We start from the raw sequence: 24,273 nt of genomic DNA, 5'->3' as shown, positions 1-24,273 counted from the left end.
TGGAGGAGGGAACTTTGTTGTTGTTGCGGTAATAAATTGTTAATTAATCTATAAAATTTTAGGCATTAATGGATTAAACAAACTTTTTGCTAAATAGATCTCTACGAAGGCATATCACATTGTCGAGACCATCCGCGTTGTCGCCGTCGCCTCTCAAGTTTCGTGTCTTCGTCCCCTAAAATCGGACATGATGTATACGGATGCAGGATGAGTTCGCGGCCACGTGAAACTCCACCGGCGATGAGATAAGAATCATTAGACCAGAGTGCATGGTACACGCGAAGCTCTTCGTCCAGACACGAATTAAAGGATCTAGTGGTCGTTTTTGTATATAGCGAAAAATGTTACGCAGAGATTGTAAATTGGTTTCCATGGCCTAGCCTCATGTCCCCGTCCGCGGCTGAACTTTAGTGCAGAGTTGTTGAGTATTACACACGAGTACATATATATATACATACACACATACAGAATATAAATACAGATACATGACATTTTATTACATTTACCGATTGTTAGCTTAGTATTTATTAACCATTAGATGCATCCACATTGAGCACTGTTGAGCAAACCGATAATCGCGTTGTACGTAGCGTACCCTTCGGGAATTTGCGAGACACAAGTGCATTTAGATGCAAAATTGATAGATTAGCCGCTTTTCGTAAAGGCAGGTCGGAATAAATTCAGCCGGAAGCATCTGTGTTTGTTAGATGTTTTGTATGAAACAAGAGAATTGAGCCAATAAAAATATTCTACAAAATACTAAAATTGTATTCTCCTTCTCTTTGCTCCAAAGATAATGTATATGCACTAAAAGAAAAATAACAGCATACAATTTAATTTTATCCGATAATTGTATTATAATAATCGCTATAAAGAATTATTTATTATAAATAATTTTATCAAAAGAAAGAAAGAAAAACTTAATTATATATAAATAGTTCAGCTATAATTAAAGAACGCCTAGCTTTATAATTGTTGTAAAATTTTTTAATATAATTGGTTTATACATTTTTATTTAGATCCGGCGAGAAACTAAGGACAAGATTAATCATATTAAAGAATTTTGATAAAATTAAAGGAGGATTCTTAGTTTCAAGTAATAATATTAAAAAAGGATATATGAGTCTTTGAAAAGCTTTAATGTGTAAAATATCAAAACGTTTAATACGTTTATACATTCTTAAAATATGAGCTATACGTTTTGTAATATATTACATATTTTGGCATTGTGATTATGCTGAGATACTTAATTATTAGATACAAATAACGTACACAGAAAAATATTTTTTAATATTTAGTCATTTATTATTACTGTGTGCCTATTTAAATATCTGAGGATGGTACATATAATATATTATTGTATCATATGATACCAAAAGTAATTAACATTACCAAATTTGTAGCTTATATTTTAAGAATGTAGTGTATTAAACGTTTACTATTAAATATTTCACATGTTAAGCTTTTTAAATGTTATATATGCCTTGTGTTTTCTTCATTATTAAAGAATTTTACAACAGTGCAAAATTGTTTCATCTGCTGAGAACGCAGCCATTTAAACTGAGGTTTATGGTAACTCGCGCATGCGCCCATATAACCTACGATGTAGCAGCAAATTTGTGACGTGAAGTCGAAACAGTCGAAAAAATGTTTCGTTCTGTTACACGTGAGTATTTCATCAAAAATTATATCAATTACTATTAAATGATTGTCCTAATGCTCAATCCTGATACAGTTTTGCCATAATGTGTATTTAATTTCATATCAAACAAATTTTCGTATATCTTGACTGCGGATGATCGATATCGTCTCGAAACAAACTTCAGTTTTTACTCACTTTTTGTTTTAATGTCGTACTATTGCATAAGATTGTATTGTATACTCTTATATACGTCACAAACTCGATGCGCATTTATTTGTATAATTGTATATAGTTTATTTCGAAACGTTCGACCGATTAATATGCCGATCATAACCTAAGTGCAATCAAGATATAGATATGATTAATATTTACTAAAAATTTAATTGTATTTAGTTATGATTCGTATTAACCATTTAATGTTTATTTATTTATTTCTTCTTTTATAGATAACGTCCCTCAGGGACTAGTGTCCCTGATGCGGAACAATGTAGCAGCATCAGGACCTGTTACTACTACTACATTGAAGGTTCAAACTAAAGACATGGCCACAGAATCATCAGTGCAGGAGGCGAAGACCCAGCTGCCAGAGAAACAGAAAGTCGAGCCATACAGTCCTTTTCAACCCAGTAACAAGGCAGAGTATGCTTTGGCCAGAGTAGATGATTTATTAAATTGGGGACGTAAAGGATCGATATGGCCAATGACTTTTGGTTTAGCATGCTGTGCCGTGGAGATGATGCACATCGCTGCGCCTAGATACGACATGGACAGATTCGGCGTGGTATTCCGTGCCTCACCACGACAGTCAGATGTTATTATAGTCGCTGGCACTTTGACGAATAAAATGGCACCTGCCTTGAGAAAAATCTATGATCAGATGCCTGATCCCAAATGGGTTATCTCCATGGGAAGTTGTGCGAATGGAGGCGGATATTATCATTACAGCTACTCAGTGGTTAGGGGTTGCGATAGGATAATACCTGTGGACATTTACGTACCTGGTAAATTGTTATTTATATAAACAAATGCAGTTATATCTGTATTCATATTTAAATACAAAAAATATATATTTATATAATATTCTATATTACAGGTTGTCCCCCAACAGCTGAAGCACTATTGTATGGTATTCTGCAATTACAGAAAAAGATTAAACGTATGCAAACCTCACAAGTTTGGTACAGGAAGTAATATACCTGACATCTATAGTAATAAATGTATAAATTATTAAAAAATTGTAAAATAATTGATATGTAATTAAGTATGTAATAGAGGAGTTGTCATTTAAAAATGTGATTGTCAAAATAAATCACATTTCAATAAAAATAAATTTTTTTTATTACCATACATCAGTCTCATTTACTTCATATATGTATATTTATTAAAAAAAGAAAAGGCTGAAACTAGTTTATTTGCATCATTATGTTATTATTATAATAAAATAAATATATTACAGTTAATCATATGTATATATATATATATATTTTTTAAATATATATATATATACATGTATATACAAAAGAAATTGATAAAAATATATATTATCTAAAATATTTTATGAAAACTTGAAGATGTATAAAAGATGTTAAATACTTTTATTTTCATTAAACATACAATCGCGAATATACTATATACATGCACTTTATTGCATAATTGTCAAAATAATAATGAAAGCAAATTCTAATTTTTAAAAATATATATTATGAAAAAAGATATGTAACTCTCTGTATACATATATAATTAAATTTGGATACAATATTTTGAAAAATTTTATTAATTTTATCTTGTCAATAATTGTCTTTCCCGGTCCTCCCTTTTTATCTGTGATTTATATATTTTAAATTTATCTTTCTGAAAGATAAATATCGGAATATAATCGTAAAAAAGAAAAGTATTATTTGAATGGATTAAAGTGATGGGAGCATCGTTGGAAAAAATGTATCGACTTAAAAGGAGACTATGTGGAAAAATAAAATTAAATTTGACCGAAAAATTACTTGTTTCTATGTTAGGCTCAAAACTTTTCAGACGACCCTCGTATATATGTATATACATACACAAAACATGTACTAGAGTTTACTCTAGAGGCTTGTACTTTTATGTTGAGAAAAAAATTGAATATTTGTATAAACCTATTTTATTACATTCTCTATTCTATTGTTTACTTGCATTTTCTTACTTCTAAAAATATACAAAATGTAGAAAATATATTCAGAATAATTTAAAAGAATAAAGAAATTTTACACACAAGTTTTTACTGTTTAAGTTACCATATTCTAAGGCCCCTTTCTTTGTTTATTTATTACTCTGTAACTAATAGTAATATATATAACAATTACATTTTTATTATACTCATACAATACATACATATATCATCTTAATAAAAATACATGTATATATATACCGAAATCTTGTACATACAATAGATAAAGAATCTGCTTCTTTTTAACCAACTTGCAAAGTTTCGTATCTATCATTTTTTTATTACATGTATCGCTTAATGAACATGTTACTCTTCTGTTGTGCCACAGCCAAATTATTAATGTTTACTTTGGTCATAAAAAAAATATTAAAAAAGAATTAGTAAAATCATTTTGATGAGTCACTGAATATATTGATAATTTCAAATCAGACTGAAAGTTAATTATTTCGATTTCATTATTCTTATTATAATCCAGTATATATACAAAATTTTTAATATCTAAATTTTGATATTTGTTCCCCATCTTCATTACTTACACAGTTACATTTTAAAGATCGATTTTTTCCAAACAAGATTTTGTTTGTATAATGATATTTTAATTACGATATCATTGAAGAGATTGTGTAATGATATTGCAATTACAAATTTGAAATAAAATATTTTAATATACATAATTGTTTGATTTAAAAAGTATTTAATTTTTAATTATTTATTTCAACGTGTGATAAAAATAATGAAGTAAAAAAATTTCTAAAGCCATTTAACCTATTTAAGAAAAGTAAAATCAATAAAATTTTCCAAACAAAAATAAAAAACTTTATTCTGTATTTCAATCTATTACCTATATGTGCAATATAAACCTTGTCTAAACGCATTGTGCGACAGAACGGTTCATACAATTCTAAGAAACGCAAATGATATCTGTTCTGCATTACGATGATAAGCATCTGAATTTTCTATCATAAAAAAAACGATTTAGTGTAGAGCTGGCCAGGACCGAATAGGAGACCGAGGTTTGAAATTAAAATATGTCAGTATTCATACTTATTACGCTTGGTGACGCTTGGTCTTATATTATACTAATCTAAAATTGTTTGACCTGTGTTTCATTCATTATATTTAAAAGCATTCATTTAATCACGAGTTTTTGACAAGAGATCTTTTTACATACCGTGATATACTTGAACAATTAGCAGTATATCAATAAGCAGAAAAGACACGAAATTATTCAAAGAGTGCCTTGAAACTATTTATTTTCCATTATTTACTTACGTAATCTTGAATGATCTTCAATTATACAGGTCATTGTATTCGTCTTAAAATACTCTATCAGAATGTAAATAAAAAAAATATATCATTCCATTAAAAAAAAAATTAACCTTTGCCTATATCTTTTACGCCTCCATCTATGAAACAATTATTAACATCACATATTATGTGCCCCTCGAAATCAAGTAACATTTTTGTTTGACATTTCCTTTTTTGACACTTTTCTTTTTATTGTTAAAAACAAGCGAGTTATTTAGGTGACCTGTTCTAAATGTCCCACCTTGTATATACACCCACACACATATGCTTACATAATTTATTAAAAGAGGCAAATTCTTTAACTATATATAGTTAAAATACTATTAATTATATTTTCCGTTTTATTAATTTTAATAATAAATTTGGGTGTATGTGTATGTGTGTATATGTATATATATATATACACATATATATATTTAAATACATTTTTATAGTTAAATATTATATTATAAATAGTATATTATAAATAGTATATTATAAATAATAGTATCTTATAAAATTAGTAAGAGAATACTTTTAAACATAATGAAAGACACAGGTCGAAAACTTTTAACAATTCTATCGAACGATTCCGTTTAACAAGTACCGTCCGTTCAGACCAATACCGACACATTTCAATTTCAAACCGAAAGTACTCGGTTCTGCATAGCTTGGATTTAATGCAATAAACAAAATATCAATGGTCTAAATATATAGTCAGTCCCTGCCGTGTACAATTTCGATGATTTAAATAATATTGTAAATTGCTATTAAGCTCTGCTATTAACTAGTTATCATACTTTTGTAGATCTCGCGCATTAAAAAAGTTTGGATACATCAAATATCCATTAATCCTATTTTCCGCCTTGTTTACAATTAAATCCGATTTTTTGAAATATTATCGTAATTCTTTTAATATTTAAAACTGAGTAAGGCTGAACCCAACTTCATTTTACAATTCAATAGATAATTAGTACAAATATACATGATTTCAGACAACGCTGAACAATTTAAGTAAAGTGGACACACCTAAATATCTTTTACACCATTAGAGAATTGCTTGCGATGTAGATGGTGGTGGATTAGTTGGCAATGCAGGAACCGGACCGTCTATCCAATGAATGAGCGAATGCTCACTTATTTGAGTACTCTGAAAATGGTCCTTCAAAAGGGTTTGAGAGAATGTACAATGCATTTGATATGCTTCTGCCTCGTGAGTAGGGTCACCACAAAGTCTATATAAATCTGTAATATTTCCATTATATAGTTTGCAGCTAATAACAAAATTACTTTTCAATGTATTTGTGTATACCTTTTAAAATGGCAGTAGCCCATAGTTGTACATGTACATCAGGTATTTTAGAAGCTAATTGCATCGCAGGTGTGACCATATTCATTGATTCTCTACTATTTCCTAACGAAAGAAATATATGTCCCAAAAGCACAAGACTACAGGAAGTGAGTCTGTTCAAGTCTTCCGAATTTGCCATTTTTAAGGTTTCTCTGAGATATCGTCTGAAAATCATATTTGCACATTTATATATCAATATATTCAAATTGTTCGTACACTGAGATTTTTAACGTCGCTAACTGAGAATCACAGACCGTTATCATTCTCTCATTTCTTTACTTTTCGAGAAATTAAACTTACAAGTTTTATTCCTATTTATCAGACTATTTATTAGGACACGTGAGAAGAAATATTTAAAAAAAAATCATATATACTTTGCTTCATTGTATCTAGCACCGAAGAAAGCTTGAAGTCCTTGTACGTAATATGCAGCTGCCCTCAAAGAATGAGAATGCGATGGTAGAGATTCTGGATTTATCCTTTCTAATAATACCCCTAGCTCGGTTTCTTTCTTTGACCTGAGGTATACTATCGCTAGGTTCAAATTTGCGAATGTCCAGAGTTCTCTCTCTTGGGACGTCTGAAAAAGGTAAGGTAAATCTTTATTTTTAATATCTACTATCGCTAGAATACCTCACAGATCTAACATTATATTTGTATGTAAAATTCAGCCAAAAAGGAAATAAAAAATAAATGTTCAAAAGAATTTGCGCAACTAATATGGATTAGAGACATAACATGTATAAAAAAATAGCCTTAAATTATATATTATAATTATTTATTGTAATTTATGATAAAACATTTTCTTACTCTGAGTGCAGCAGTAAACTGAGCCTCTGCAGCTTCCATACAATTCATAGACATTGCGTATAAACCTAGTAATACATGTAGTTGTGGTCTATGACCTTGAAGTAACCTAGGCTGCCGTCTGCAGAGTTGGCAAGCTTGAGAAATTTCCGTAAGAGCTACACTCTTGTTTCCCATTACAAGTCGGCACATGATTATATGCTCCAAGAGCATTAATTGAAACACGGATAAGATAGGTTTATTATCGATAACTGTAAAATAAAGACTTTGATTTTGCAAGATATTAAATCACTGAAAAATGTAAAAAAATAAAGAGATTAATATGCGGGATGACGAGCTCTATGAGAGAACGGTCGACTTGTAGTCGGCAGATCTCGGATTCAAATCCAACTCTCATTTCATGTATGAATCAATTTGTACGAGGTTGATTGAAGAAATCAAGATACGTAAGCAAAAAAACGAGAGGAGAATTGTAATTTTAGGGAACAACTATTTTAATTAATTAAAAAATAATAGGCATACTTTTCAGTTTTTCAATTTGACTAAGCGCTTTATCTGTATATTTCTGTGCTTTATCCATGTATCCAGCCTGCATAGAATGCATAACGGTTACTAAATAGACCAAGACGTATAGATGATCTTTCGGCATCCATATAAACATATCTCCGATATTAGAACCTGTGACCACCATATCATCTGTTGGCCAGCTAGGTGACATTATAGTCTGTATACTTTGTTGCAATGATTTTAAACAAGGTTTCACGCTCTTTACCTAATTTTAATAATACAAAAATATAATGTTACCATTAGAATGATATTATATCCATACAATATTTTTTTTGTAAATTACAATACTTATGATTATGCTCACCTGACCAGCCATAAGGTAATGACACACTTGAAGAACTAGAAAGTACACCTTCAGATATTCCTTTTGATATGAGTTGCCTTGCCAATTTTCTATATGATGATTTGCTGAATTTAGAAGAGGATGAACTTCAGTGAACTTCTTATCTATCAACAGCAGCATACACCGACTTAAAAGAAAGAGAACTCTGGTATAACCGGCGTTACTTATGTGAGAATAATCAACGCCCACTGCAAGTAAGCTACTCGCTGCAACAAAGTCCTTCTCTGAAGCATGTATTTGCTGCAATCCACAAATCATCACATATATGAGTACATTATCCCTTCAAAGTACAAAGAATTAGATATAGTTAAGTGAAAAAATATCAGATTTGGTTAAGACGGCTCTTTGTTTCTACTTATATTTTATGTGAATTTATATAATTTATATAATTAAGATAATACAATAAAAAAAAAAAGAATTAAGCTTACCGCAAGTTGAAAAATAAGCCTGCAATGCCAGTAAACATTGTGCTGAGACAGTTCTATTGCTTTCCTCAAAATTGGTTTACTCAAATTTGACTGCAGCTGCTGCTGTTGTTGCTCGTACAGGTCTGCGACAATGCTTGCTGCTTCAAACTTCACATCGTCGAAGGTATTTATATTCTGACTTAATCGCCACTAAAGAGAATAATCAAGAATCATTATAAATTTCATTAATTCTGGTCAGTGCTAACTTAAATCATGATCAATGCAACATTTAATATTTACACCAGATTATATGATTCATGATTCAAAAGTATAGTTAGAAATTTAATAATTAGCTATTTGTAGATTTATTAATAGAGGTTGGGTACATTTGTCAAATTAGTATTCATCATTTATTATTCCAATACATTAGTGGAATACATTTTTTTTTACAAAATTAAAGGAATTCTAAAGAGATTTGTAAGAAGATAATGATTGGGAATAAAACAAATATGACAGTATAACAACGTAGTTACCAACGTTCTGAGAAAATTTACTAAATCCCAGACACATGGACAAACAAATCTTTAAAAAGCAATAGAAAAGGAATAAACTCTTAAAGGAATTATCAGGAATCATAGGATGGATAAGAGCATGTAAGGGCCAATGTACAAAGAGCAACAAACTTTTGAGAACTTTCGAAATCAAATTCAAATCACACATAACTACAGCACATTTGATGTTACACTATTTGTTATCTTTATTTTTGTCAGTCTCTTTGATTAAACAATGTTGGAAGTACCTTCTACACCACCTTAAGGTACTCTTAGTTTGCTGCAGCTACTTATTGTCATCTTTTTTTGTCAAAGCCCTTTGAATGGAGGTGTGATGAGGTGTCTCCTACTGCTCCGTGCAGTACTTTGACACAAACTACATTTGTTGTCATCACACGCAAAGAGGTTAGGACAAGTAAACAGTCGCGTGTAAATAGTGGAGATGGGGAGAGGAACGAGGTTGACAATAAAAGGACGATTGAATTGCTCGATCTCCATGTGATAGATAAGAAAGAGGCAAAAAGACTGACCGCTTGATCTAGATGGTATCGCGCCAAATCGATATTTTTCGTGTGCGTAAGCAGGATGTTGCCGAGCTGAAGATGAGTGCGCGCCTCGACACGTTGCGGCGGCTTGAAATGGAAAACCGCTTGTAAACACTGAATGCACGATTTGATGTTGGGCGGGTTCGACGTACGGAAATTCTCGGCCAAACCGAGCAACGAGAGATACCAAGCGTCCTGAGAAGACGCCATTTTAACATTTCACAACACAAACGAAGATAGACGAACTCTATTACGGTTTACAGTAGCCTGCCACCAGTGGGCACTGTAGGCAGCGGTCAAGTCGATGCCAAGGACAGATATATGTACTGGACTGAGACAGAATAAAAGAGAAATGTAAGAAATAAATTAAAGATGTCACTATTATCGACATTTTTAATTTGAATTTAAAAAGTGTCTATACTATTATATCGATGAAGTTCGAGCACTCTAGCAATAATAACTTTATGATTTTATTTTCAATATTTTTCTAAAAATCTAACTACGTTATTTTAATTTCTGATTTTTAAATTAAATCCTAAAAAAGAGAATTGAAAATTTTGATTAAAGTAATTAAATCAATTTTTACTAAATTTAATCAATTTGAAAGAATACATTTAATTTATTCATGAATATACAATTATATGAAATTAAAATAATAACTTATATAAAATCGTATTTTATATTATAATACTATAATAATTATTAAACAAAAATGTAAATATTCTGTTGTTGAATAATTGCGTTACATACAAAAATTACTACTCCTAATTATATACTACTACTAATAAATAACAATAATTAATTAGAAACGATCTATCTACAAAAATTCAGTGAAATCAAAAGCAAATGCGTCACATTTTCTTGTTTTTCTCCAATTTTTTAAATATTAATTAATTAATTATTATTGCAAAAAATCAATACACATTTTTTTCCTATACTCTCTCTCTCTCTCTCATATGATATATTCAAAAAATATCATTATATAATTAGTGCATTTATAACTCATCTCATCCCTAATCAAGATAATTTGGTCAGTCATCCTTTTAAGATAATACTAGAAGTTTAAACCTTCTGTTTCTTTGTTCATCTCTGTTTTATGTGCAAAGGATCGACAAATAGTTTCACGTTGTATCCAGCTAGCTTTCATGCAAATACATATGTCTATTCATTGTTAAGCAATATTCAAATCAAATCTTTGGCAAAAGGTTAATACAAGACGTGATTGAGTCAGTCGCCAAGCCTCTTGATTTATAAAAAGAGAAAACTCGTGATATAAAATTTATATAAACTTATATATATTTTTCTCTCGCAAAAAGTGTTCAAAGCTTCATGTAATCATCAATAAACGATATGTACAATGTAAGAAATCGCAGAATTTATTGTTTCATAATAGTGAATTACGGAAATAATTATACACGGAATTAAGAGCATTTGTAATTCGCCTATATAACGCGATCGCATATAAAGCGTTCTTATTTTCATAGAATGAATAAATTCCGCGTACGGCAATGCTTTTCCATGTCGATGTAGGATATCCCCACCAGGTATTCAACAAGCACTGAGTTCCCGCCAGCTGATCATCAGTCGCCTGTTTCGAATCGCGCGGGATCGAACGCGCGAGACCTCGTTTTGATCTCTATCTTTTTTTTTTCCCCATTTCACGCGATGTCCCACGGCCGATGCATGCTGGCATTCCTCTTTGGTTTGTGGGCGATCCTTCCGCCACGCCAAACTCACTGTGCCACAAACGTCACCGATATCGCGGAACAGGTCCAGGAGAACGAACTGGCGAAACTGGTGAAGATGTTCTCCAAACCGGGCGCGTTCAAGCGGGTAAGCCGGGGGATGTCGAATGTCATGTGTGTTTCAACTCCTAAAGTGTTACGCCGAAATTATTATTTTAAATTATTATTATTAAATTATTTGTTAAATTATTACCTTACTAATTATCCGAAACTATATTGCGCTAATTCTCGCTTAAATATCCTATTCTCTTTCTCTCTCTCTCTCTCTCTCAACGAAACTTTAATTTTTAAATTTTAAGCATTAATAATCTTGTAACAATCGATCATTGTGAGCCAAAATGTATCTCTCAATTTCGGTAAAGTTCAACTCATTGTCAGTTGGAGTTTTACAAGATAGAATCACGAGTGCATTTGTGTCGCGACAGTCGAAAAAGGAAAACTCTCGGTACCTTGGTAAAAAGGTCGTCCGGTTTTTGAGGGTCCCTCCCGCAAGTCGGATTTATAATTCCGGACAAATCGTCTTTCTCGTGATGCAACCGTCGCATGAGAAATAAACGCGCACGACATACGAAGAGAAATAATCACCGGTGTGTCCTATTACGTCGCTTGTAATAACAAACGTGCTTCGTAACGAATTAAGCTCTCTTGTATCCGTTTCCAGAAATGTAGATTAACTTTAATCTCGTTCAGCTTACTCTCTTCATCTTTTTTCAGTTCTAAGAATTAGAAAAAGATGGAAAATAAATTGAACCGAGATTAAAGTTATGGGCTTTCCACAATAAGCCATTACTTAAGTTTGAAGTCTTGAGCCGTAAGAAATTGACCAATTATAGTATATTCTTCTCACATTTGGTTGTGATTGATCAATTTCTTACGGGTTAAGACTTAAAGCTTGGGTTTTATCATAAAAAACTCATTAATCTACATTGATAGAGAAACGGGCATTAGAATTAAAAAGATCTTTTCCGAGATTAAAGTTATCGATGGAAGGAGATATTAGACTGCCTGATTCACGCTCACAATACTCGTAAACATCAATTTGTCTTTATTTAATTATACTTTGATAAACAACAAAGATAAAATAATTCTTACAGCGATAATTACGATCATGAATCGGACAGTCTTAAGTATACAGGATGTTTTTTGTTATAAGCGACACAAATTCGAATTTCTTTAAAATTTTCCGATTTTAAGTCATTTTCTAATTTCAACTTTTAAATTTTAATCGTAGTTAATTGTAGATTTTTACAAGAATGAATCAAAACAATTTTCAAGCTGCGAGCGATTAAAAACGGACTTTCTCGAGATGGAACTTTCTATCAACAATTGCGAACACACACACACACACAATGCGATAAAAGTTTTTTTTTTAATCTAACAGTACGTTTGCGAGTTAATTGCGATGACTAACATTTGCCATCGAAATGAAAGAATTTCATAACAGCGGCGAGTGTTATAGCGATGGAATTCTACGCTCAGGTAGCGATATGATGACGAAATATTTTCAGATCGATGCGATACTTGGTGAGAATACCATCGAGGCATCGTTCACGAGCTGTCCCATGGGCGAAGAGGGCTTGGAGTGTCGAAGGGCGGAGGCTCGACGATCGGTTGACTGTCCACGAGGTAAATCCTCGTAACCGTCGCAGCGATGTAACGCGAGCGTGTACCTACATCTGACCGCAATGCAATCCGCAAACGATAGATACCGTTAGCAAGCTTCCTCGCTATTACGAAAAGGAGAAAAAACATCGTTATTTGCTGTTTGACAATAGAGATTCTGACCTTGACAATAGCCGCTCCCAGATGACTATATGTTCGCCGACGCAGCGTTAATGTCGCGCAACGCCTCGCCTCGCAATCCTCGCATCCCGGTAGCTGCGCAAAAATAACTGGGATATATTATCGCAAAGTATTAAATTATTACCTAATTTCGAATACACTCTGGCTCAAGCAGACTCGAGTGAAGCGACATAATTAAAATTCATGCGTTTCAAGATTTGAATATTTATCGCAAATTTTAATTCAATTACACAATTATTCAGCCAGAAATGATTAATTGAATCGACGTTAATTCGATTAATAATTTCTGGCTGGGTTAACTATTTCTGGTAACTAGAATGATATGTGAGCGTTTGGTATCACAGAAAGAAGAGCGTCCGTAGCCACAGGTTTTTAGGTCTGCATCACGCATCGCACCTTTCTCTATGTAATGAGTTCAAATGAAAACAATTTAGTTCATGGCAGTCACGCGATTTCAAGCAATGTCGGAAGGTATCAAGGCGTTGTTTGAGATGTTTGACATTTTAACGAATATTCAAACGCCAGATCCTCATGGAACATACAACACTTACTGTGTTTTATAATCACTAATCAATGCTTGAGAAAGTCTAATTGGTACAACTAGGTGACACACGTTACATGCAAGCGCTTTCAAGTTAATTATACATATGTACATACATTAAACTGCACGCGAAATATGGCAGCGATTCTCAAGGCTCAAATGTTGCTTGGGCGAAAACATTTGTAATCAAAGTATTTCCGAATATACCAGGAAAAACTATGCTTCATTTTCAGTCATTGAACGAAATTTAATATCTTTTATTCTTTTGTAATTTTTCTGTTTTATATGTTTTTGAACCAGACAGACTCTTGAAATGTAATGAACATATAAAATTCACTAGATGTGTAAACTTGACTTATTCGATATTATATACACATATCAGTAATTACTACTTACTTATTAAAGATTACATAAGTTCACCGGATATAATCAAATTCCATTTAACGTCGAGTAATGCATTTCTTAAAATAATGTAAACAAGTGCGTTATTTTACGGATAATTCCCGGCGAAAAATTAAATTTGATTTTTAATTTATAATAATTGCGCGATTGAAGAAACATATCTCGCAAATGTCATTGCCGCGAATGTGTCCTGATTATTTACAACTAGTCTTTGAGTAAAAAATATATGCATGCGATATCTTACACACAGGAAAATGTTTTTAACTCGTAAATTTTTTTCATCTTATTCTACGTTCTTTGCAGTAATCCCGACTGCTTCGTGCGGCTATACTTCGCCTTTATGTCTCACTGGTTTGCAAATATACGACATACGTAAGACGATACGAAATATACATACAACGGATAAGAGAAAGTAATATAGTAAGAGCATTGAAAAATAAATTGGTATGTCGTTTTTTTAATTTTACAACTGAATGCAAAACGGGTTTGGAATTTAAATGTCGTTTCAAAAAATATTTAAAAAAACATTTATATATACCATATATATAACATGAACTGTTTCTAAAGTATAAATTAAATATAAGTTAATTTATGTACTTCGAGTAAATGTAAGTTAATTAGCTTCGAATATAATCAATATAAGTACCTATTAATAAAAAATGCATTATATATAAATATTTTTTAAAAATATTCTTGATAAAAGAGAATGGCAATCCGGAACTCATTACTTTGAAACCAGATTTTATCAAGGAGAACGCTGGCAATGAAAAATAAAATCAAATAAAGTCATTGCTACGTTCATCTTTGTTGAAATGCGGAAGTTGCTTCGCGAGTTTGAATAGGTTGAAGATAACAGATATCGGCACAGGTGAAATCAAGGAAATGCGGTTTGCAAGAAATTTTAAGAGGAAATGATTAAATCACAAACATTAAACAGCATCTCGAATTGCAGGTGACTGTTTCTGTTACGATTGCGCCGCTGCCGGACCCGACTTGTGGGCCTCCTGTTGCCGTGAAAGCTTGAGGTGCTGCTCTCATCTCGCAGCGGCTTGCAGAACGTGCGATCATCCGACACTGTATCCCTTCTGCGCCAAACACTTCAAAAAATGCGTAACTCAGTATAACGAGAAGAAACAGAATTAGGGACAAGATTTCTCTGAAGATGTCTCAACTGTGATAGTTGGTTTACAATGACGATGATCATGTGACAGAAATATTTGACTTGTCCTCTGCACTATCAAATTGTTTGCATAAACGTTCCAACTGAATTAGAGAAATTTACTTAATTAATCGTATTACACATTGCATAACCGAAGTTTTTACACCGTGTCTCTAAATACAGCATTTACCCTCGAAATCGTTAAACTGGTCCATCAATCTAATTGCTTCTAGGTCCAACTTTGTGAAACAAAGATTTTTAATTCTGCAGTTGATTGTACTCGAATATCTTCATATCATTCAAATGACAAATCTACAATCAGACATTTATATTATTTGTGGAATGATATATGATATACAATTATGTTACTTAAACAGACGCAAAAATTACTTCGGTTTTTTCAATTTGTACATATGAACTGAAATTTGTTGTAGAATTGTTGTCAAATTTGTAAAATGTAATTAATACATATATATGGAAAACGATTTATACTTATCCAGTGACATATTTAATTTTTATTTTTGACCTTTATTTTGGCTATTAATTGTGTACTCTACAAACCTTTAGAGCACTTCTTTTGAAAAGAATGTAATTTTTATAAAATTAAAAAAATTTTAAGTTTTTTGAATCGATTTATGGATTTACAGGTCAAGATTCTGGTACATAAATCAATAAATTCATACGTTCATAAATGTGCGAATACATAGGTTCATATACCACCAGCATTTTATTGTTTTATCCTTGGCAAGACATCGAATAATTAAGAAATTACTATAACAGAACACACATAATCTTGGATTCGCCGATACAAACATAGATTAATTACAAATACGAACGAAAATCTCGCAGATGCGTTAAATAAAAAAAAAAAAAGAAAATTATAAAAGATAATTAATTATCACCTTTTAATACAATCATTGGTAAGCTTTATTCATATAGTTTCCAGAGTATTCGGTAATCTTTATTTATCTACTAATTCTATAAATTGTGGGGACAACGCTTTTCATTCGGACAGATGTTCCAAGATCGGTATACGAATTTCGCAATTTTTTCCTTGACAAATAAAAAATGTGCGCACGTCACACAGTCTTCAACGGTTCATAGTCATGAAATGTTTACGTCCCCAAGCGGACCCGTATTTTCTTTTTTTCATTTTGCGATTGCCTTAGAATTCTAGCTCTAAATATTCGCCATCCCTCGTTTCTGTCGTGTAGCGAAAAGAGAGTTCCCTTTTTTTTTTAGGATATAAAATTCTCTCGCACTTTGAAAGGTGTTTAATTGCTAACAGCACCACACAGAGATTAAAGAGAGACAAGACTAGAAAAGAAAAATAGAAGGAAACGTATTCTTTTTGTTTGTGAGAAACGAGACGCGGTTTGATTACTGAATGCGATTAATCTATTTGTGAATAATGATGATGACAATGATAATGACTATGATAATTTGTTTTTTACCGAATTGGCGTAAATTCCAAGAGTCAACATCAGGCACATCTTCGCGCCAATTTTATAAAGAAGTGTAAGATAGTATTTTCTATTATTTGTTTAAATCGGAAAATAAATTTAATTTAAATTCCTTTATTGAATCTTTCGTTTGTTAGGTAAGATATCGCAAGCGATTGCGGAATTAATAAGCTTACTTCCAAGTAGTTTTAAATAAAATTCATTAAAAAGTTTACATCGAAATTTCTTTCGTCGCTTTCAATTTCTTAAATTAATCATGTGAATTAATAACTTATTAATTAACTAGATAATTTATCAATTAACACAAAAAGACATATATAATTAATTTTAATAATAAATTATATGAATAATTTTAATTTCCACACTAATGTTTATTTAAAGAGCAATATTTTAACGTAAACAACTTGGAAATAATCTTTAATTATCAAAATTATATAAAATATTGCTAGATTTTTTCGGGGAAGTACGTTCAAGCTTTTAAGAATCTCTCCTCCTTCACGTTGTCATTCTATTTCGCTCCCGGATCTCATCTTAGAATAACGACGACAACGACGACGACGACGACGGTAGTGCCCCGATGACAGTAATTAGTTGACGACATATTATTACGTTTTTTCTTACACAAAAAACACAGATCTTGATCTATTATGCGATCGTAGACTTATTATGGTGTACATGTATATCAAGTACGAGTTCAAAATCTATCACGTAGTACAAAGAGAGATGATTATGCGCTATTTTAGTTTATTAAGTTGTATCATATACCGAGAAATATCAAGACTATAGTACTATATATTTAATTGATTCGGAAATGTATGAGACCAAGATCGGTTAGCCCAGAATTAATTAAATCAGACTATTAGTGGAGGAAAGGGAGGGGTGGGTGAGGGGAAGGACTGGTAATATTGGGGACAAGTGCCGGATACTTTTTAACTCGTTCAAGTGCAGACTCTTAGAGGATGTCGTAAAAATCCGGCGGTCGCCGTGTTGTAACAATTCGCAAAAATCTCGATTACGTATCTCCTCTAGTAAGTTTCTTTAAATACTTTTACATTGAATGTGACATGAAAATTAATCGCGCTGCGTTAACTCGAATCCCGATTACCATTGCAGATTCGTTTGAGTCTCGTTTTTAACGTACAAGAACAGTCCCAGTTAAGTCGGTGTATACATCGCCCGAGTGCATATTCTACGAGCTCGACTTAACGTACGACTTAACGTCGCACAAAAAAATCATATTTGTGCGCGAATAACACACGTGCCGCTCTTCATTAGAAACTCGCCGATGCATACTTCGTATGTCGAGAGAGAAAAAGATTGCTATACATCTCACAAGTGCTGGCTTATCATCACTCACACGCGCTTTCAAACAAAGGTCATTTTTTTCTTTTTCCTTGTATGTAGCTACTGCTCTATCTTACGTTCAACTTGCCTTAAAAATACAGTTCGGAGAAAATAATGAGATATACACATAGTACAGGTACTGCCGATGATTGCAAAACTTGGCAAATCAGCGGCAAAAATCGTATTAACTATCTAAGGGCCTAAAAAGATCCTTTCCATCAACATTCGTTACCTCGTCTTACACTCGTACCTTTCTTCTCGCGATTATCCCTATTTATTGTTAATAATCCGATTTTGCAGTCATTTTACACTTATTATTGATTTATTTAGTGCCTTGTGTAAATGTCTATTTGGTTCTTTATATTATATTGTATAACAGAGTTGTCTAACTTGTAATTTTATCATGCGAGCGAGCGAGCACTTTTATTTCGTTTTTTATTTATGCTAGAAATTTCTTACAATTAACCAAGAGAAAGATAAAAAGAAGAAATACATTACCTTGCACAAATCAGTAATATATAGCTTTACAAATAAAATTCATCATATATAACAAAAAGAGAGGACACATTTGCGATATAAAAAAAAGAACAGAATAGTAGTGTAATAAAAGCAAAGTGATCGCTCACTCGCGTCTTATTAGGCAACTCAGTATTCACAATTCAAGCAATTGCATTCAATGTTATAATATGCTTGTTGATACGCTTAAATTAATTATTATGTTTATATATCAGTTGTTCAGTGGACAACGTTAACGACACGTTAACGAAGTGCTAACACATATATGTACGAAAAAAAATCAGGAAAAAGGAAATGACCGACATTTCCAATTCGGGAGAGTTCAGATGGTCTCCACTAAACAATGAATTAATTACTTACGACGCGACTCTGTATCCCAACTCATACGTACGTTGAGTGTGTATTTCAGTGACGGAAATAAAACCTTTACCCCTTAGATAACAATAAAGTCATAAACGTACACGTCAATTGACAATATTCACAACAATTATTTATACAATACTAACGAATGTCATTTTTCCGATGTACTTCAAGTTGAGCTTCACCTTAACTGAGACACTAACGTTGGCATTCAGTGTAATTCAGACGTACAGAATTACGACTGCACACTTTACTAGATTCTCCTTAGCTTCTTCATTTCTTCCGTTATACACGTTTTCACTGTTTATTCGCATTTACTGCTACATCATCTTTTAAATGCGTCCGGTTACGTTTTCCAGTTATGTGGATGAGCTCTCGGTGGTGCTTGATTGCCTTGCGCTTGAGATGCCTGCGACGGAATCATGTCGAGCAGATATTGACGTTGAAGATCCGCCGCTTGTCGTTGTAACTCTACGAGGCCTTTACCACCGGCAGCCATTGCTAATTGGTAGGGATACAGTATCGAGGTAAAATGTGGCATCATGTGAGCAGGAAGAGGTTGATGCGGTGGTATACCTGGTACTGGATTCTTAGCCAATTCTGGAACAATAATGATGAAGAATAAGATAAATTATTAATTTTTATTAGTTTTCGGTCAAGACTTTCTCAAAGATACACTTTTGCTCACCTCTGAGCAATTGTTGCTGCAAAGCTGCCGCAGCAGCTGCATGATGCGGAGTAAACTTCCCGCTCTCGGCCAGTTTCACTAAGGGATGCTCTTGCAGTTTCGGCGCGGGAGGAGTCGGCGTCAACGTAGGTGCCGGTGGCACCTGCGGCGGAGGCGCAGGTGGCGTACCCACTCTTCTTGTAGGAGTGGCTGCCTTAGGAACTGGTTTCGGAGCTGGAGGATCTGGACTTGGACATGCCGCTTGCGCTAGCCTTTGCTCTATCTCCTGTTCTTGTTGTAGCGCTTTCACGAAAGCAGTTTTTAATCTGTAACACCATGTAAAATCCATTAGGCGTGAAAATAACATTATTTTATCCTTTATTTTGCAGAAATATACTAAATTTTCAATATTCGTTTATTTAAATATATATGTAATACATTATATATAATATATATGTTAGATTTTATTATTATTCCTGCATTATTATTTTGATACATAAAACTTACCGATTTGTGTGTTCTGCTTTCAACGCTTTCTTTACATTAGTTGTCACACAATGCTCACATATAACCCTAGGATCGCGGCCCGCTGAAGGACGTTGGAAAGTTGCATGTTGCCCTCTGGGGCTATCCTTTTTACCACCAGGCATAGGTTTTTCCCATTTCCATACAGGCGTGAAGTCTGTTTTGCATTGTGAGCACTCGAATGGTTCAGGAGGTGGTGGTATTGCCGGTTCCTTCGTTATGAAATCGACCACGTGTTCCAAACCAACCAAATATATGAATTCCGTATTGGAGGGATTCGGCACAAAATGCATCTCTGGCGGTGGTGGTTTTGGCGGTGGTATTTGTAATAATGTTTTCTCGAGTTGCTTTCTTAGGGCCATTTTGGCAGCTGCTTGACGTTGAGCAGGTGTCTCTTCTCGTGATGTTCTCTCCTACATTATCGAAAATGTAAGATAAATATAATTTAATGTAATAAATTGTACTTTTTATACAGTTAATTTTCCAACACAAAAAACAAACGTCTTGAATAAATAAGAAAAACATAAAAAATAAAAGTTAAAGTATTTTAGAATAACTCATTTTAATCTGTGTTTATGTGTTGCACATTATATATTTTGTATGTGTGCATGCGTGTGCGTGTGCGTGTGTGTGGATACATATTAAAGTATAAACTTAATAGCTGCAAGCAAATTAATTTATTAAATATTAATTTATTTATTTGTGTGTAATATATTCTTTATGCGATATTTTCTTTTATATATATATATATATATATTAATTATATATATATATATACTTTACATTTATACAATAGACATGTTAGTGAAAGTTTAGCAATGCTGCATGTTACAACTTATATTACACATTAATAAAGTTTTGAAAAAAAAAATACTTTCCTCTCTATATATGTATATATAGTTTCACTAACAAAATAAAGAATCGTTAGAAACATAAAGCAAAGAAAATGAAGCTTAATTAAAATATCATGATCAAACAGTGAAGAAAAAAAAAACAGATTAACAGCCTTTAGAGAATAAAGACAGAAAAGACATTATATATTGATCGACGAATGAATATACCTGTTCCGAATTCACAGGTGTGCTTAAGGATGCGGTGGTTTTATTTTCTTGTGATCCAGCAAGCAGCTTTGTGTTTAGAAAAACACAATAAATTGATTACATAAATTGATTATGTTGTTCACAATTAAAGAATTACTTAACACTTTCACGGCCGGGTCAGCGTTCGCGTAACGATCGCTCGAACTGTATTATATTGAACGATCACAAGTAATGTATTAGCAGTGAAAGTATTAGTTCTTAAAATTATTCGATAAAAGAGCTTTCAGTGATCTTACTGACTTATTCTTAAGGTTCAAGTAAAGTTATAACTTAACATTAAGTAGTATATGTGTAGAGCTTATACTAAAAATAATAAACTGTGATGTTATACCTTACTTACTTGATGCGCTGGAGTCGGTGTTGGATCCTTTGTAGATCTCTCCGTTCTATCCGTTGGCGCATGATAACTCGAGACGCTTGCCGCCGCTACACTGGGTGGTCTTCCTCTAGGATGAGGTGGTTGTGGTATTACCATATTTGGAGGCATCCCGCCTGTACTTGGAATTGCATTTCGACCAGCGTTAGGAGGCAGTACCATGCCAGGCGGTGGAGCATGTAAACTACTACTTCTGCTCGGTGCAGGCTGACCCTTAAGTAAAGGCGGAGGTGCTTTTCCAGCTCTGTGATAAAGAAAGCGACTTATTTCAACTTAACTCAACAATGTAAAAGTTATATTTTGAAAAAGAATATTATTACAAAGTTTTACCTATGAGGCACCTGCTGTGCCGTTACTGGCGGTGGTAATTTATTAAGCACTTTGGGTGCTGTCGCAATGTTTTCTTTCAGTTGCTGAGACTGACGCAATTTCTTCAGAAGCACTAATTTCATTTCTTCGGATTTGAGCTCTACTCTACATTTTCTGAGCAGTCTTTCGCGTTCAGCCAGCTCATCGGATGACAGTTCCTTGATTGGCACCAACGGAGGCATGTCACCTGTTTAAGCATTCAGCATAAATAAAAACCGATTTAATACTGAGATAAAAATTCATAAATTATTCTCTATTCTTCACCAATAAATGAAGAAAAGAATAATAACAACCTTCATCGCTATCCGAAGCATTTCCATTTAGATATCCATTCATCCTAGGCTCATCAGGACTCTCGGCATAACTCCTTTCGATTCTAGGTCTAAGATTACGACGTGGTTTACGTTCGTCCCCATGTGATCGTTTAGGAGCCAAGATACCACGGGCTGCGTTTTGTATATTACGTGCCTCTGGCATATTGTTCTCCAAATTGGAGCCGGAGGAATAGTGAACCCCCAAGTCCAACGGGATGTCACCAGCATTCACAGAAAGGGACGGGGAATTACGCCTACCACTGCTACTGAAAGAACGGTATTACAAGAATTAGGGAATTTCTCGCATAAATATTTGTTATCATGCAGAATAAATAAGACTTGAAAGTTTTATTGTTTTAAATATATTCAAGAATATGTCAAGCTAAAAGGTAACAACAACCTACTTCTTCGTCACACGGTGATAAGAACCTAATACTGATAAGAAATTCCTGCCTGGATAAAAGGTGTCATTATCATAAATTACCATAGTATATAATTGTCCCTCATTTTAACATTTAAAATTGTACAATTTGAAGCGATCCCGCCATAAAGAAACAGGCGTAAATTGTCGTTACTGCTCTTTTTATTTCCTACTTAATTAGAAGAAGTACAATAACGCGAGAGAACTCTGCTCTTCTCGGACAGACACGTTACTTCACCTGATGCTCAGATCCACCACCGAATCTCCGTCCACATCCATGGCCTCCATTCTTGCGACCGTGGTCACTCTGCAATCACAAATTTTACACGCGTGTAAAGCCGATCGGCACGGAGACGTGTTTCATTCGCGCGAGAGAGGGTGGGAGTGGGGGGGGGGGGGGGGGGTAAAGCGCAAGAATATATCGCGTTACGTCGTTTGAAAACGCGCGCTGCGAGGAGGCAGCAACAGCCGCGACATGTTAATCTCGCGCGTGGAACACACCGGACCATACGCTAAAGCGGGGACACGCAGGCATGCACACGCACAGGCGCGCGCTACTCGCTCTACTCGCGGTTAGCATACACACAACTGGGTTACCGAATCTCTCCTGCGCGCATTCTCGGTACGCGCCCCGCCGCACGACGCGCCCCGATGGATCCCCGAAAATCCTCCGGCGCGATTACGCCGCGTGACGCGAGAGTATCGCCGACGCCACACACACACGCGCGCGCGCGCGCGCGGACAGCAAGCGGTCAGCGGCGGCGAGGCGATGATGATGATGGTGATGACGACGAGATCCCAATGATCCCATACGACGACGACGCGCGAAATCGAGAAAACATCCGTGACCGGGAGACGCCGCCACTAGCGTGAAGGCACGAAGAGAGGGAAGCGGGGGGGGGAGGGGAAGGGAGGGGAAGGGAGACCGAGTGAGAAAGAGACAAGGGGGAGGGGAGGAGGCGATCGGCCAATACCTGCGGAAGTAACTGTCCTAACCTAACTTCCACGGGAGTTTAAAGAGAATCGGTAGAGCGCACAACATCGGTGGAGTGAGTTCCCAGAGAACGAGGATTGCACGCGACCGCTTCTCCGTGACGAGACGACGACAACAACAACAACGTCGTCGTTGTCGTCTTCGTCGTTGCTGGTGAACGACACACGGGCCACGTCGGTATCCGGACCACCGGCGTATCACTCGCGCAAAGTCGCGCGCTTCTTCTTCTTCTTCTGTTTTTTTTTTTTTCCCCTCCCCTCGGCAAAGTGCACGCACGCACATATACACTCTTTGTCGCACTCTGCCGCTTTCTCCGGCTCTCCTCGCGATTGAAGAATTAAATTTGATGCCTCGGAAGTGTGGCGTCTCCGACACAATGGCAGCTAAGCGTAGCGGTACAAGACCCGCGGAGTAGGTAGGTCGGTCGAGGGGAAGACGGCGGCGGCGGGGGGAGGGGGAGAGCGGGGGGAG

The 24,273-nt window shown here is 34.4% G+C and overlaps 4 protein-coding genes across 7 annotated transcripts; 2 read left to right on the top strand and 2 right to left on the bottom strand.

Moving 5' to 3' along the window:
* Nucleotides 1-1,590: 1,590 nt before the first annotated feature.
* On the top strand, nucleotides 1,591-2,913 carry LOC108780056 (NADH-quinone oxidoreductase subunit B 2). Of its 2 annotated transcripts, none has more exons than XM_018547643.1 (3): nucleotides 1,591-1,666; nucleotides 2,089-2,643; nucleotides 2,736-2,913. In XM_018547643.1, exons 1-3 carry the CDS (start codon nucleotides 1,648-1,650, stop codon nucleotides 2,831-2,833), a joined length of 672 nt encoding a protein of 223 aa, XP_018403145.1. In that variant the 5' UTR covers nucleotides 1,591-1,647; the 3' UTR covers nucleotides 2,834-2,913. The 2 variants fall into 2 exon arrangements, with proteins under 2 accessions (XP_018403145.1, XP_018403144.1); XM_018547642.1 differs by lacking the exon at nucleotides 1,591-1,666 and adding an exon at nucleotides 1,870-1,926.
* A 3,244-nt stretch (nucleotides 2,914-6,157) lies between these two features.
* On the bottom strand, nucleotides 6,158-9,913 carry Mau2 (Mau2 sister chromatid cohesion factor). Its single transcript, XM_018547649.1, has 8 exons — nucleotides 9,689-9,913; nucleotides 8,629-8,817; nucleotides 8,162-8,440; nucleotides 7,813-8,062; nucleotides 7,294-7,541; nucleotides 6,858-7,063; nucleotides 6,445-6,647; nucleotides 6,158-6,377 (listed from the first exon to the last, which is right to left on the bottom strand). The coding sequence occupies exons 1-8, from the start codon at nucleotides 9,911-9,913 to the stop codon at nucleotides 6,181-6,183; spliced, it is 1,797 nt and encodes a 598-aa protein (XP_018403151.1). The 3' UTR covers nucleotides 6,158-6,180.
* Nucleotides 9,914-11,309: 1,396 nt separating this feature from the next.
* On the top strand, nucleotides 11,310-15,728 carry LOC108780068 (uncharacterized). The gene is made up of 3 exons (XM_018547655.1): nucleotides 11,310-11,536; nucleotides 12,957-13,074; nucleotides 15,147-15,728. Exons 1-3 carry the CDS (start codon nucleotides 11,369-11,371, stop codon nucleotides 15,335-15,337), a joined length of 477 nt encoding a protein of 158 aa, XP_018403157.1. The 5' UTR covers nucleotides 11,310-11,368; the 3' UTR covers nucleotides 15,338-15,728.
* A 3,126-nt stretch (nucleotides 15,729-18,854) lies between these two features.
* simj (transcriptional repressor p66-beta simjang) lies at nucleotides 18,855-23,111 on the bottom strand. Of its 3 annotated transcripts, none has more exons than XM_018547621.1 (8): nucleotides 23,047-23,111; nucleotides 22,367-22,650; nucleotides 22,035-22,260; nucleotides 21,660-21,948; nucleotides 21,290-21,355; nucleotides 20,211-20,641; nucleotides 19,725-20,029; nucleotides 18,855-19,636 (listed from the first exon to the last, which is right to left on the bottom strand). In XM_018547621.1, the coding sequence occupies exons 1-8, from the start codon at nucleotides 23,094-23,096 to the stop codon at nucleotides 19,383-19,385; spliced, it is 1,905 nt and encodes a 634-aa protein (XP_018403123.1). In that variant the 5' UTR covers nucleotides 23,097-23,111; the 3' UTR covers nucleotides 18,855-19,382. The 3 variants fall into 3 exon arrangements, with proteins under 3 accessions (XP_018403123.1, XP_018403124.1, XP_018403125.1); XM_018547622.1 differs by having other exon boundaries at nucleotides 21,669-21,948; XM_018547623.1 differs by lacking the exon at nucleotides 21,290-21,355 and having other exon boundaries at nucleotides 21,669-21,948.
* Nucleotides 23,112-24,273: the final 1,162 nt, after the last annotated feature.

Source organism: Cyphomyrmex costatus, unplaced genomic scaffold, assembly GCF_001594065.2.
Source record: "Cyphomyrmex costatus isolate MS0001 unplaced genomic scaffold, Ccosl1.0 scaffold666, whole genome shotgun sequence".
NCBI lineage: Eukaryota > Metazoa > Arthropoda > Insecta > Hymenoptera > Formicidae > Cyphomyrmex > Cyphomyrmex costatus.
The sequence above is the reverse complement of the archived record's forward strand: the minus strand, read 5'-3'. Positions and strand labels throughout refer to the sequence as shown.